This window comes from Macaca thibetana, chromosome 14, assembly GCF_024542745.1.
Source record: "Macaca thibetana thibetana isolate TM-01 chromosome 14, ASM2454274v1, whole genome shotgun sequence".
Taxonomy (NCBI): domain Eukaryota; kingdom Metazoa; phylum Chordata; class Mammalia; order Primates; family Cercopithecidae; genus Macaca; species Macaca thibetana.
Genome location: NC_065591.1, coordinates 112,878,882 through 112,893,907, shown reverse-complemented (window position 1 = coordinate 112,893,907; position 15,026 = coordinate 112,878,882). Strand labels below are relative to the sequence as shown.

Below are 15,026 nucleotides of genomic sequence, written 5' to 3'. Positions count from 1 at the left end.
TGCTAGCACAGCAGTCTGCGATCCAACAGCAAGGCAGCAGTGAGGCTGGGGGAGGGGCGCCTGCCATTGCTGAGGCTTAAGTAGGTAAACAAAGCCGCTGGGAAGCTCCAACTAGGTGGAGCTCACAGCAGCTCAAGGAGGCCTGCCTGTCTCTGTAGACTCCACCTCTGGGGACAGGGCACAGCTAAACAACAACAACAACAACAAAAAGCAGCAGAAGCCTCTGCAGACGCAAACGACTCTGTCTGACAGCTTTGAAGAGAGCAGTGGATCTCCCGACACGGAGGTTGAGATCTGAGAACGGACAGACTGCCTGCTCAAGTGGTCCCTGACCCCTGAGTAGCCTAACTGGGAGACATCCCCCACTAGGGGCAGACCAACACCCCACACCTTACACAGTGGAGTACATCCCTGAGAGGAAGCTTGCAAAGCAAGAATCAGACAGGTACACTCGCTGTTCAGCAATATTCTATCTTCTGCAGCCTCTGCTGCTGATACCCAGGCAAACAGGGTCTGGAGTGGACCTCAAGCAATCTCCAACAGACCTACAGCTGAGGGTCCTGACTGTTAGAAGGAAAACTAACAAACAGGAAGGATACCCACACCAAAACCCCATCAGTACGTCACCATCATCAAAGACCAGAGGCAGATAAAACCACAAAGATGGAGAAAAAGCAGGGCAGAAAAGCTGGAAATTCAAAAAATAAGCGTGCATCTCCCCCTGCAAAGGAACGCAGCTCATCGCCAGCAACGGATCAAAGCTGGATGGAGAATGACTTTGACGAGATGAGAGAAGAAGGCTTCAGTCCATTAAACTTCTCAGAGCTAAAGGAGGAATTACGTACCCAGCGCAAAGAAACTAAAAATCTTGAAAAAAGAGTGGAAGAATTGATAACTAGAATAATTAATGCAGAGAAGGCCATAAACGAACTGACAGAGATGAAAACCATGACACAAGAAATACGTGACAAATGCACAAGCTTCAGTAATGGACTCGATCAACTGGAAGAAAGAGTATCAGCGATTGAGGATCAAATGAATGAAATGAAGCGAGAAGAGAAACCTAAAGAAAAAAGAAGAAAAAGAAATGAACAAAGCCTGCAAGAAGTATGGGATTATGTAAAACGACCAAATCTACGTCTGATTGGGGTGCCTGAAAGTGAGGGAGAAAATGGAACCAAGTTGGAAAACACTCTTCAGGATATCATCCAGGAGAACTTCCCCAACCTAGTAGGGCAGGCCAACATTCAAATTCAGGAAATACAGAGAATGCCACAAAGATACTCCTCAAGAAGAGCAACTCCAAGACACATAATTGCCAGATTCACCAAAGTTGAAATGAAGGAAAAAATCTTAAGGGCAGCCAGAGAGAAAGGTCGGGTTACCCACAAAGGGAAGCCCATCAGACTAACAGCAGATCTCTCGGCAGAAACTCTACAAGCCAGAAGAGAGTGGGGGCCAATATTCAACATTCTTAAAGAAAAGAATTTTAAACCCAGAATTTCATATCCAGCCAAACTAAGTTTCATAAGTGAAGGAGAAATAAAATCCTTTACAGATAAGCAAATGCTTAGAGATTTTGTCACCACCAGGCCTGCCTTACAAGAGACCCTGAAGGAAGCACTCAACATGGAAAGGAACAACCGGTACCAGCCATTGCAAAAACATGCCAAAATGTAAAGACCATCGAGGCTAGGAAGAAACTGCATCAACTAACGAGCAAAATAACCAGTTAATATCATAATGGCAGGATCAAGTTTACACATAACAATATTAACCTTAAATGTAAATGGACTAAATGCTCCAATTAAAAGACACAGACCAGCAAACTGGATAAAGAGTCAAGACCCATCAGTCTGCTGTATTCAGGAGACCCATCTCACATGCAGAGACATACATAGGCTCAAAATAAAGGGATGGAGGAAGATCTACCAAGCAAATGGAGAACAAAAAAAAGCAGGGGTTGCAATACTAGTCTCTGATAAAACAGACTTTAAACCATCAAAGATCAAAAGAGACAAAGAAGGCCATTACATAATGGTAAAGGGATCAATTCAACAGGAAGAGCTAACTATCCTAAATATATATGCACCCAATACAGGAGCACCCAGATTCATAAAGCAAGTCCTTAGAGACTTACAAAGAGACTTAGACTCCTATACAATAATATTGGGAGACTTCAACACCCCACTGTCAACATTAGACAGATCAACGAGACAGAAAGTTAACAAGGATATCCAGGAATTGAACTCATCTCTGCAGCAAGCAGACCTAATAGACATCTACAGAACTCTCCACCCCAAATCAACAGAATATACATTCTTCTCAGCACCACATCACACTTACTCCAAAATTGACCACATAATTGGAAGTAAAGCACTCCTCAGCAAATGTACAAGAACAGAAATTATAACAAACTGTCTCTCAGACCACAGTGCAATCAAACTAGAACTCAGGACTAAGAAACTCAATCAAAACCGCTCAACTATATGGAAACTGAATAACCTGCTCCTGAATGACTACTGGGTACATAACGAAATGAAGGCAGAAATAAAGATGTTCTTTGAAACCAATGAGAACAAAGATACAACATACCAGAATCTCTGGGATACATTTAAAGCAGTGTGTAGAGGGAAATTTATAGCACTAAATGCCCACAAGAGAAAGCTGGAAAGATCTAAAATTGACACTCTAACATCACAATTAAAAGAACTAGAGAAGCAAGAACAAACACATTCAAAAGCTAGCAGAAGGCAAGAAATAACTAAGATCAGAGCAGAACTGAAGGAGATAGAGACACAAAAACCCTCCAAAAAATCAATGAATCCAGGAGTTGGTTTTTTGAAAAGATCAACAAAATTGATAGACCGCTAGCAAGACTAATAAAGAAGAAAAGAGAGAAGAATCAAATAGATGCAATAAAAAATGATAAAGGGGATATCACCACCGACCCCACAGAAATACAAACTACCATCAGAGAATACTATAAACACCTCTACACAAATAAACTAGAAAAATCTAGAAGAAATGGATAATTTCCTGGACACTTACACTCTCCCAAGACTAAACCAGGAAGAAGCTGAATCCCTGAATAGACCAATAGCAGGCTCTGAAATTGAGGCAATAATTAATAGCCTACCAACCAAAAAAAGTCCAGGACCAGATGGATTCACAGCTGAATTCTAGCAGAGGTACAAGGAGGAGCTGGTACCATTCCTTCTGAAACTATTCCAATCAATAGAAAAAGAGGGAATCCTCCCTAACTCATTTTATGAGGCCAACATCATCCTGATACCAAAGCCTGGCAGAGACACAACAAAAAAAGAGAATTTTAGACCAATATCCCTGATGAACATCAATGCAAAAATCCTCAATAAAATACTGGCAAACCAGATCCAGCAGCATATAAAAAAGCTTATCCACCATGATCAAGTGGGCTTCATCCCTGGGATGCAAGGCTGGTTCAACATACGCAAATCAATAAACGTAATCCAGCATATAAACAGAACCAAAGACAAAAACCACATGATTATCTCAATAGATGCAGAAAAGGCTTTTGACAAAATTCAACAGCCCTTCATGCTAAAAACGCTCAAGAAATTCGGTATTGATGGAACGTACCTCAAAATAATAAGAGCTATTTATGACAAACCCACAGCCAATATCATACTGAATGGGCAAAAACGGGAAAAATTCCCTTTGAAAACTGGCACAAGACAGGAATGCCGTCTCTCACCACTCCTATTCAACATAGTGTTGGAAGTTCTGGCTAGGGCAATCAGGCAAGAGAAAGAAATCAAGGGTATTCAGTTAGGAAAAGAAGAAGTCAAATTGTCCCTGTTTGCAGATGACATGATTGTATACTTAGAAAACCCCATTGTCTCAGCCCAAATCTCCTTAAGCTGATAAGCAACTTCAGCAAAGTTTCAGGATACAAAATCAATGTGCAAAAATCACAAGCATTCTTATATACCAGTAACAGACAAACAGAGAGCCAAATCATGAATGAACTTCCATTCACAATTGCTTCAAAGAGAATAAAATACCTAGGAATCCAACTTACAAGGGATGTAAAGGACCTCTTCAAGGAGAACTACAAACCACTGCTCAGTGAAATAAAAGAGGACACAAACAAATGGAAGAACATACCATGCTCATGGATAGGAAGAATCAATATCGTGAAAATGGCCATACTGCCCAAGGTAATTTATAGATTCAATGCCATCCCCATCAAGCTACCAATGAGTTTCTTCACAGAATTGGAAAAAAACTGCTTTAAAGTTCATATGGAACCAAAAAAGAGCCTGCATTGCCAAGACAATCCTAAGTCAAAAGAACAAAGCTGGAGGCATCACGCTACCTGACTTCAAACTATACTACAAGGCTACAGTAACCGAAACAGCATGGTACTGGTACCAAAACAGAGATATAGACCAATGGAACAGAACAGAGTCCTCAGAAATAATACCACACATCTACAGCCATCTGATCTTTGACAAATCTGAGAAAAACAAGAAATGGGGAAAGGATTCCCTATTTAATAAATGGTGTTGGGAAAATTGGCTAGCCATAAGTAGAAAGCTGAAACTAGATCCTTTCCCTACTCCTTATACGAAAATTAATTCAAGATGGATTAGAGACTTAAACGTTAGACCTAATACCATAAAAACCCTAGAAGAAAACCTAGGTAATAACATTCAGGACATAGGCATGGGCAAGGACTTCATGTCTAAAACACCAAAAGCAACGGCAACAAAAGCCAAAATTGACAAATGGGATCTAATTAAACTAAAGAGCTTCTGCACAGCAAAAGAAACTACCATCAGAGTGAACAGGCAACCTACAGAATGGGAGAAAATTTTTGCAATCTACTCATCTGACAAAGGGCTAATATCCAGAACCTATAAAGAACTCAAACAAATTTACAAGAAAAAAACAAACAACCCCATCAAAAAGTGGGCAAACGATATGAACAGACATTTCTCAAAAGAAGACATTCATACAGCCAACAGACACATGAAAAAATGCTCATCACTGGCCATCAGAGAAATGCAAATCAAAACCACAATGAGATACCATCTCACACCAGTTAGAATGGCAATCATTAAAAAGTCAGGAAACAACAGGTGCTGGAGAGGATGTGGAGAAATAGGAACACTTTTACACTGTTGGTGGGATTGTAAACTAGTTCAACCATTATGGAAAACAGTATGGCGATTCCTCAAGGATCTAGAACCAGAAGTACCATATGACCCAGCCATCCCATTACTGGGTATATACCCAAAGGATTATAAATCATGCTGCTATAAAGACACATGCACACGTATGTTTATTGCGGCACTATTCACAATAGCAAAGACTTGGAATCAACCCAAATGTCCATCAGTGACAGACTGGATTAAGAAAATGTAGCACATATACACCATGGAATACTATGTGGCCATAAAAAAGGATGAGTTTGTGTCCTTTGTAGGGACATGGATGCAGCTGGAAACCATCATTCTCAGCAAACTATCGCAGGAACAGAAAACCAAACACCACATGTTCTCAATCATAGGTGGGAACTGAACAATGAGATCACTTGGACTCGGGAAGGGGAACATCACACACTGGGGCCTATCATGGGGAGCGGGGAGCGGGGAGGGATTGCACTGGAAGTTATACCTGATGTAAATGACAAGTTGATGGGTGCTGATGAGTTGATGGGTGTAGCACACCAACATGGCACAAGTATACATATGTAACAAACCTGCACGTTATGCACATGTACCCTAGAACTTAAAGTATAATAATAATAATAATTAAAATTTAAAAAAAAAAACCCTCTTCCTTCGTTAAAAAAAAAAAAAAGATTTTGAGTCTGAGACCCAGAATTGAGCATCTGCTACATGCCAGACACTGTCCTAGGCACTTTTGGGTACCTTATCTCAACAACCTGGAAAGTAAGGGAAATCTTATTACTCTTATCTCACAGGTGAGGAAATTGAAGTTTGATGATTTAACTTAATCTAACTAGTAAGTGCCAGAGTGAGATTGAATCTGGGTCCACTGACTCAAAGACTCTGGAGAGGGATTATTGTATGTTTTGGGACCACAGAGACCTGTGGATGCTGCTAACTTAACTCTGGGATGTTATTTCCTGTCTTCAGGGCTTCTGTTTCCTCTTTCATTAAGTATGAACCACATTTAGCTAGCAAGGTTGTTTTGAGGGTTAATAATATAATCTATCAAGAGGGTCTTCATCAATGGTATGCCCTTTCTCCTCTTTGCACCTCCTTCTGTTACACAGACAGGCTATATGTAGGTATTTTTACTCTGTAGATTGGCTTGTAGTCTCTCCTTTTGTCTTTCATTTCTCTGTTCTTGGTGCCCTCTGGCCTCGTCCACCTCCTCATCATTCTCTACAAAGGAGGTCATCACTCCGCAGCCCCTCTGTTCATGCGCTTTCACCTTCCTGGACAGCCCCCCACCCACAAAGCCAAAATCCCACCCATCCTTCAAGTCTCACTTCAAATTGCCCATCTTCCCAGAAGCCTTCCTTGAAAGGTAAGTCTCTTGGTCAAAAAGCACGGCACACAACTGTAATCCCAGCACTTTAGGAGGCTGAGGCGGGCAGATCACCTGAGGTCAGGAGTTCAAGACAGCCTGGCCAACATGGTGAAACCCGGTCTCTACTAACAATACAAAAAAAAATTAGCCAGGCGTGGTGGCACATGCCTGTAATCCAAGCTACTTGGGAGGCTGAGGCACTAGAATTGCTTGAACCTGGGAGGTGGAGGTTGCAGGGAGCAGAGATTGCGCCACTGTACTCCAGCCTGGGTGACAGAGCAAGACTCCATCTGAAAAAAAAAAGGCACATAAAATGATAACAGCACGGGATACTCACTGTGTCGTAGGCGTACTTCCCATCTCTCACTGTTACTTTAATGGGTCACAATTTACCAGGGGCAGGGACAAAACTCAGGAGCACAGGAGAAGCCTCCTATAAGCCTGTGCAACCTAAAGATCAGCGGAGGTCCCCACCATCCTCCGGGAAAATAAGATCTCACCTTTAAAACTTTATTTGGCTCATATACATACTGTCACTCCTTAATACTGTTTTACAATCCAAGGACACAGAGGGCATTACAGAAAAATAAATTGCATGGCAATAATAGCTCTGCCCACAAGTACTGATACAACAGTTCTGCACTATGGGCTGGAAGTCAATCATTTTTTCCTCTGAGCTAGAGGACTATCTCCACTCCCATTGACTACAATACCATACAGCTTCGAAGTTGAAGGCTAGTTCGGCACTGATTATATATGTCTGTATAGAGGGATTTTCACATTTGTCTCTAAATTATGAATGTTCTAACACTGACTGCAGATTTATGGTGATAGCAAATAACATGACTTATTTAAATGGCTCCCACTTTATGACTTATTGTGTTGTCTGAATTTGTCTGAAAGTCTGGAACATACAGACGTCGAGTAATAAAACTTCCTGTAGGCCCTGGAATGCCTCTGTGAAATTATTTAATTGGGCAGCCTGGCTCTGCCAACAGGAGGGCCAGTTAAAAATACCTGAACACAGAGGCAGCAGTTGTCTGTCTCTAGGTTCAAAGAAGATTGTGTTCCTGATTCATAGCTGTTGTCCAGTTCGATCCCCACTCTGCAAGACTCCGAACAGATTAATCCCTTAGTACTTGGAGGCCTGATGAATCAAGTGGGCACTATCCAGTCCTTCTCGCCAGATCCATGTACACAAGATGTAGATGAGATATCCTGGGGGACATCTCAAGTCGGAGCCCTGGCCCTCAGCCCAAGAAAGCCATGTTCCATGTGACTGCTTCTGCCCACATCTTCCCTAAAAAAGACATGATAAGAACTTCCTCCAGGTTTGCAGGCCCAGATGAGGGATAGTGAGAAGCTCTTCTCAGTAGCTGCCACACGCAGGGAAACAGGGAATATCACCATCACACCCTGCTAACTTGGCACACACGACGTCACCAAACTGTGCTCCGTGCAGCACAAAAACAACTCAGAAACATCCCCAGCCGGGTAGGAGTTAGCAGTCTAAAAGGACCGCACCGAAATGGCCTGGCAACAGAACAGATTTGGTATGGGGGAGACTCGGCAATCCTGTAGCATGAATGAAACACAACTGGGAGGCTCAGTGTGGGAGCAGAAACAGAGATCGTGTTGGATAAGCTGGAGATAGGACAAAAGAGGATATAGGGAGGTGGATGAAAAAGCTTTGGGAAAGTCTGATAAGGCCCCACCGGATGTGGTGGCCAACAGGAACCGTGGAGGCTCTCACGGCATCTGCTATTAGGTCCCTCCCTGGGGCTCACCAGGGATACAACTGCCCTTCTCTGAGATGACACCCACTAAGCTCTCCACACGCTCCTTGGATTTCCCAAGGTCAGGAATCATAGAGTTAAAAAGATGTATGTGTGTGTGTGTGTGTGTGTGTGTGTGTGTGTGTGTGTGTGTAGTGTGTGGTGTGTGTGTTGGTTTTCAGCTCTGTCTGTTGAAAGGACCTAGAGGCAAAGCAAAGACACCCCAAGAGCAACGGGGACACCTCCCTTACATCTTGGTTTCTAACAACATTCCCCACTCAGCAGGGCTTCCTGGAGTCACGCAGATTCCAGCATGGGGCAGGGAAGATTAAAAGATGAGCGTGAAGCACCTTGTTATGCCAAAAGGAAGAAAGTGCTCAAAAAAAAAAAAAAAAAAAAAAAAAAAATGACAGAGGCATGCCAAAGGGACACAGGAGCCAGCTTGAAGGAGCTCCTACAGGCCAATTCAGAGCAATTTTAACACTGAAAATAATTAATACATGGAAGATGAAATACAGACCACTGGAAAAAACAGGCATCCATGTCCAGATTGAGAAGATGACTGATAGATAGAGAGATAGACAGACAGACAGACTGACAGGATATTTGCACAGTCTTAAAATATCTCCCCACAGGTTGCAAGGGAAAGCTCATAGTGACTCTACAGCAGAGACATTTGACAACAGCTTGACCAGGGAATCAACGTGCACATCACCAATGGGGGGAGGCTGGACAAGATTGTGCTTCTGTGTGTGCTGTGATTCCATGAGAAAAACACATGGCACCTGCCCAGGAGGCTAAGTGGAGATGCACAGCTGAAGCTCCTCAGGATGGAACATCAACCCCAATGGATGGTCATTCTGTTTATGGAGGGCCATTCTGTTTCAAAAAGTAGGAGGCTGTGTTCTTCAAAAATGCCCATATCAGAAAAGACAAAGAAAACTAAGTCATTGTTCCAGATTAAAGGAGACTAAAGAGATATGACAATGAAATGCAATGTGTGATTCTAAACTAGGTCTGTACTGAGTGCCCCACCCTGGCACCCCAAAAGAGCTGTAAAGAACATTGCTCAGTCAACTGACAAAATTGGAATATGGACGTTAAATTACTGTAGCAATGTTAAGTTTCCTAAGGTTGAAAACGGTACTGTGGTTATGTACGTAAATGCCCGTACTCTAAGGAAATACATACTGAAGTTTTAGGGGTAACGAGGCATGAAGTCTGCAACTCAGTCTCACATGAAGGGCAGGGAGGGAGGAAGGAAGAGACAGGGAAAGGGAGGGAATGATAAAACACATGAACAAATATTATCAATAGGTTAATCTGGGCAATGGGTATACAGGTGTTCTCTTATGTAGCTTTGAAATTATTTCAAAATAAGAAGCTAACAAAATAAACAAACTTAGGAGGAAATACAGTGGGCCAGGTTTCTCACTCTCAGATAAAAGAAACTAAAAAATGGAAAACTGGCCGGGCGCAGTGGCTCACGCCTGTAATCTCAGCACTTTGGGAGACCAAGGTGGGTGGATCACGAGGTCAGGAGTTCAAGATCACCTGGCTAAGATGATGAAACCCCATCTCTACTAAAAATACAAAAAAAAAAAAAAGTTAGCCAGGTGCAGTGGCAGGCGCCTACAATCCCAGCTACTCGGGAAGCTCAAGCAGGAGAATCCCTTGAACTTGGGAGGCGGAGGTTGCAGTGAGCCGAGATCATGCCACCACACTCCAGCCTGGGTGACAGAGTGAGACTCCGTCTCAAAAAAAAAAAAGGAAAACTAGAAAACTCTGTGGTATTGGGCTGAAACTGTAGGTTCAGTGTGAACTCACAGTGAGATAGAGACAGAGATAGATAAAAAGAGAAAGCGACGTACCTAGCTACATAAAAATGTGCATGGAGGGTGTGTATAGGCAATACATGCATTTCCTCACTCTCTTCACTAGGGAATGCTAGAATCAATGACACTCTAGGAAGAAGTGGGCACACCTGACACCCAGATCCTATCTCCTCAATACTGTGCTCCGCTGGAAGGAACCAAAGATTCTTGGAGAAATGCCTAATCCAAGGCTGGAGCAGAGAAAGTGCAAGATGAGCCCGGAGTACATTGTGCCTTGTGGAAAGCAATGAATGATGATGCAAATGTCAACAGAAACCACTGCTGGAAGGAACTCCCACTGGCCGTATATGGAACAATTTGAGCATAAAAACAAATTATGATAACAGATACAATCGGTTAAGTAGGAATCCATGATGAGTTCATACTCATCTAAATAAACAAAAATAAATAAATGGGTGAAAAAGACATCTCTTTACAGTACAATGCCAACTAATAAATGCAGGAGCCATTGAATTACAAAAAAATAGCCATTTCACAAACAATAATAAATGATTCAGGCAAAAATTATCACTGGATGCTAAATCTAGCGTATGAAAGCTTGAGAAATAGAATAGCTACCTAAATTTAAAGTATCTCCCTGAAAAATATGTATTAATTATATGGTAAAAAACAGTAACTTTCAATGGAGAAATCTGACAGACACTACCTTAAACAAGTGATCGAATCTATCATGCTCAGTGTAACGGGACAAACCAACATCAGAGGCCTCCAGATATGACACATTGAGAAGACACGTCATTGCTTTTGTGGTATTCCTGCCAAAAATGCATAATTTCAATGTAACCAGGAAGAAATATAAGCTGACTCAAACTGAGAAACAGTCTGCAAAATAACTGGCCTGTACTCTTCAAAAACACTCAGACGACGAACGTCGAAGACTGAGGACCTACTCTAGATTAAAGGCACCCATAGAGACATCATATTAAGATGCAACATGTGAACGTGGATTGGACTCCAGGGTTTTTTTGTTTGTTGTTTTGGCTATAAAAGACATTATTGGAACCACTAACAAAATATGAACATGGTCTTCAGATTACATAATAGTATTGTATCAATGGCAATATCCTGATTTTAATGATTATGTTATGGTCATATAAATGTTCTTATTCTTAGGAAACACACTGAAATATTTAGGTACAAACAGGCATAATGACAGCAACTTGCTCTCAAGTGGTTTAGAAAAAGAGTGAGTATATTTTTAGAGACAAAATTAGAAAGAAAATGTGTTAAAATGTTAACGATTAGGGAATCTGAGAGCATGGTAGACTTTGTATTATTCCTGCAACTTTTCTGTAAGTCTAAAATTATTTCAAATTAAAAAATACTTTTGCTGACTAAAAATGGAGGGCAGATAAACATCCGTCAGGGACGGAATCTTAATGGTGGCTTTGGCTTTGGTGCGGGGCCCACCTTCGTGGTGGGAGAGGGATGTGTGCTGAAGGCCAGATGAGGTAGTTCTAGCTCCAGGAGTGGGCTCTGCCTTTTGCCATGTTACTCCTCCCTCTGGCCTCCCCAATAACCAAGGGTGTTATATATCAGGACTTCCCAGTAAGTATTCTAATTACTACTAGTACTTTCCACTGCCTTGTTAAGAGGAGTCAGACACTCGGGACAAAATTAAAAGCCAGTAACACAGGACTCTCTTAATACCCATTGTCAGGTTTGCCCTGGGGAGCATGCTAATCTCTATGCCCTAAAGGCGCCCTAGCCGATCACTTCCTATCAAAATGAATGTGGCTCTTCTTTGCCAAGGGAGAAGGCACCTACAGAGTCCTTTGACATGGTGCCTCTACCCTCTGCTAGATAAAACCACATGTAAATAGGACGGCTAATTGTTCTACAGTGAAGAAGTACTGTGCAGTTAGGAACAAAAGTGAAGATGAGAAGCTATCTGGTTTGGGGTGATGAGTCTTTGGGAGGACGCATCAGACTAGGGCAGGTATACACAGTCATTAACATCGCCCTTGGGCTCAGTCCCACCTGGAAGGGAAGTCCTGAGTAAGGCCCAGTATGGCATCTATTTCCCACCTAGAAAGCCTCTCCCAGAATCCAACCCCAACTTACGGCAGAAGTCATAGGTCCGCCAGGGCCCCACCTCCACATCGGCATTCTTGCAGGCGCTTGCATACCGGGCCACAGAGTCACAGAGCTCCGACTCATTGCCCCCACTCTGGCACAGGCGGAAGAGGCAGGTGCGGTAGTAGGCAGTGACGTTCACCACCCCATGGCACTCCAGGAAGGAGCTGTTGGAGGGGTCGTTGATGATGCCGCACCTGGAGCGGCTTCGATAGAACTTGAGCAGCTCGGAGTCATTGTTGCAGGCCTTCAGCAGGTCCCCACACTCCCCGTTGCAGATCTCCTCAAAAGTTGTCCAGCTTTCCAGGAACACTGCCAGGTTGTCCGTGCACTTGCCATTGGGGAGACAGAACTCGTCACTGACGTTGGCGTTGAAGAAGCCGCACAAGCCCCCCGTGCAGTTGAAGTATGTGGTGGACAGCCGGATGTACAGCAGACCTACGTCTGAGTACTGGACGGTCACCACGCCCCTGGACTCCACCGTCGTACTGTTTTTGTTTCGATAAATTTCCAGCTTCCCCGAAGGATGGAAAAAAGGCAATTCCACTTCCTGACCATTCAACTGAAAAATCAAATCATTCTTATCAATTCCAGGGACACACAGAGGACTCCCCATTTCCTAGGCTGTGGGATAAAGACATGGTCTGCCCTATTGTTAGCCTTTTGAGAGAGGTCAAGAAGCTGATGGAACCCACACAGATATCAACCGATTTGTCATGGGCTTCTTTATTTCTTTCTTTTTGGATTCCCCTGATTAGACCCATTCGCTGTTTATATGTGTGTTCTGGACCCAAAGCTAGCCCATAACAAACTAAACTGAAGTGTGAGCAAAAATCGCCTTAGATACGTGGCTCCCTCCTGCTGCCTGGCACCTCTGTTTTGGTACCTTTCAAAACAATTCCCCTCCTTTCCCTCCTTTCTGGCTCCTTTTCTCTTCCAATCTTACTTTTCCTGTATCCCAGCTCCTCCAGGGCACATAGGATATCTCTAATGATCTAGGTGTCCATTCATCTATCTACTTCCTACTAGTCTATTAACAAACAAATCTCTGCCAATGTGGCAATGGGAATAAAAACACATCCCTTCCAGTTTGTGGATGTGTATTTTATTATCTCCTTGGGCAGTACTGTGTTGGCTTTTGTTTTCCAAACTAGACTTCAGGTGACATAAAATGCATATTGCATCCCAGTTCTGCAACAATTAGCTGTGGGACCTTCACTTACCCTCTTAGTATCTTCATGTGAAACGAGGAGTTGCACTCGATAATTCTCAAGATTCCTTCTAGAGCTAAGGATCTATGAGTCTGGGTGCCTAATGATGGGTTTTTCAGAGCAGGTCAGAGGGGTGGGAGTCACCCCTTACATCATCCCACATAGACTGGCATGTACAGGTAGGGGAGTTAGTAGGGTGCAAGGGTTAAGAGCACAGATTCTGGAGCCAGCCAGGCGGGTGTGAATCCTCCTTCACAGTTATGTGTCCCTGTGGAAGTTACTTAGCCTGTCTGCTCCTCAGCTTTCTCATCTATAAAATGAGGATCATAAGATGAAGTGTGATACTGCTTATAAGGGGCTTAGAATAGTGCTTGGCACATAGTAAGTGTTCTGTAAGTATTTGCTATTCCGGAGAGCTGGTCCTGCTCTATCTAATTGGAGAAATCCCAGCTGCATGCCATTTCTCCACCTGATAAGTCTTATTTGGTGCAGATCATTAGAAAACACTCCTGGTTGCAGCCATCTTCTTCCCAAAATCCACTCACAGCAGAGGCAGAAAGGCAAGCCTGAAGAGGATGGCGAGCTCCTCCTCCTGGCTAGACGTACCAGGAACCCCTCCAAAGGAGCAAGGAGCCTTACCTTGACTTCCGAAGCCCCGATGCCTCCTATCTTGACCTCCTGGTTGGCCACCAGGATCCGAAGTCCCCGCAGCCAAGCAGGTCCTGCATCGGGCTTCTTCTTGTTGATGTCGATTTCCAAGTACTCTGGGCGCTCAGGGCAGGTCTTCAGGAGGGTGTAGGAGAACTCGGAGGGGAAGGCGTAGGCGGCGCCATCAAAGGTGTGCAGCACCTCGTTTTGGCTGAGCAGGCACACGGTCTCCCGCTTAGGGAAGCAGCCCTGGTAGCCGTCCTCCACCGCGCACACCTCCCCGCTGCTGCAGGTCTTGTTGAAGCAGTAGATATCCCCACCCTCCTCGCACAGGCACTGCACCGTGCAGTTGGCTGTGGCCCAGAAGAACTCCCCCATGGTGTAGTAGTGGCCATCGAAGTCGCAGCCGCACTTGTGCAGCGGGACGCACTGGCTGGTGCTGAGGACGAAGCCCTGGTTGCACTCGCAGCCCTCCGTGCACGGTGTGGCGCAGTTCTGCGAGGCCGTCAGGTCGGAGCACGTGTCGGGGCAGCTGCTGGTGCACACGGAGTAGTGGCTGAAGCTCGGGCACTGCACCGTGGACACTGATGCGGGGAAAGGAAGAGAGCCGATAACAAGGTGAATGGACCCCGACTGCCAACCGGCCAGAATCTTAATGCTCCTCCTGGATCATTTAGTTCCTAGAGTGAGGGTCAAGCGGCCACTCGGAGAAGAGAGAATTGAGGTTGTATCTGTAAAACCCAGCTCAGTGACTCTCCTAATAACTACTGAGCAGTGTAATTGGACTATGAACTTCTATTGGAATTTGATCATCTTGACTAAAATTAAACTTTCAGGATGCCATCCTTTCTAGACTACTGATTACCCAATAT

At 43.9% G+C, this 15,026-nt stretch overlaps 1 protein-coding gene across 7 annotated transcripts in view; it reads right to left on the bottom strand.

Moving 5' to 3' along the window:
* The window catches only part of LOC126936555 (tubulin-specific chaperone cofactor E-like protein), a 168,303-nt gene that overhangs the window by 49,471 nt on the left and 103,806 nt on the right, over nucleotides 1–15,026 (bottom strand). For all 7 annotated transcript variants that reach the window (XM_050759295.1, XM_050759284.1, XM_050759289.1 and 4 more), the window contains 2 exons: nucleotides 14,146–14,738; nucleotides 12,284–12,857 (listed from right to left, as the gene is read on the bottom strand). In XM_050759295.1, coding sequence (XP_050615252.1) covers nucleotides 12,284–12,857; nucleotides 14,146–14,738 — 1,167 coding nt within the window. The remainder of the gene's footprint in view (nucleotides 1–12,283; nucleotides 12,858–14,145; nucleotides 14,739–15,026) is intronic.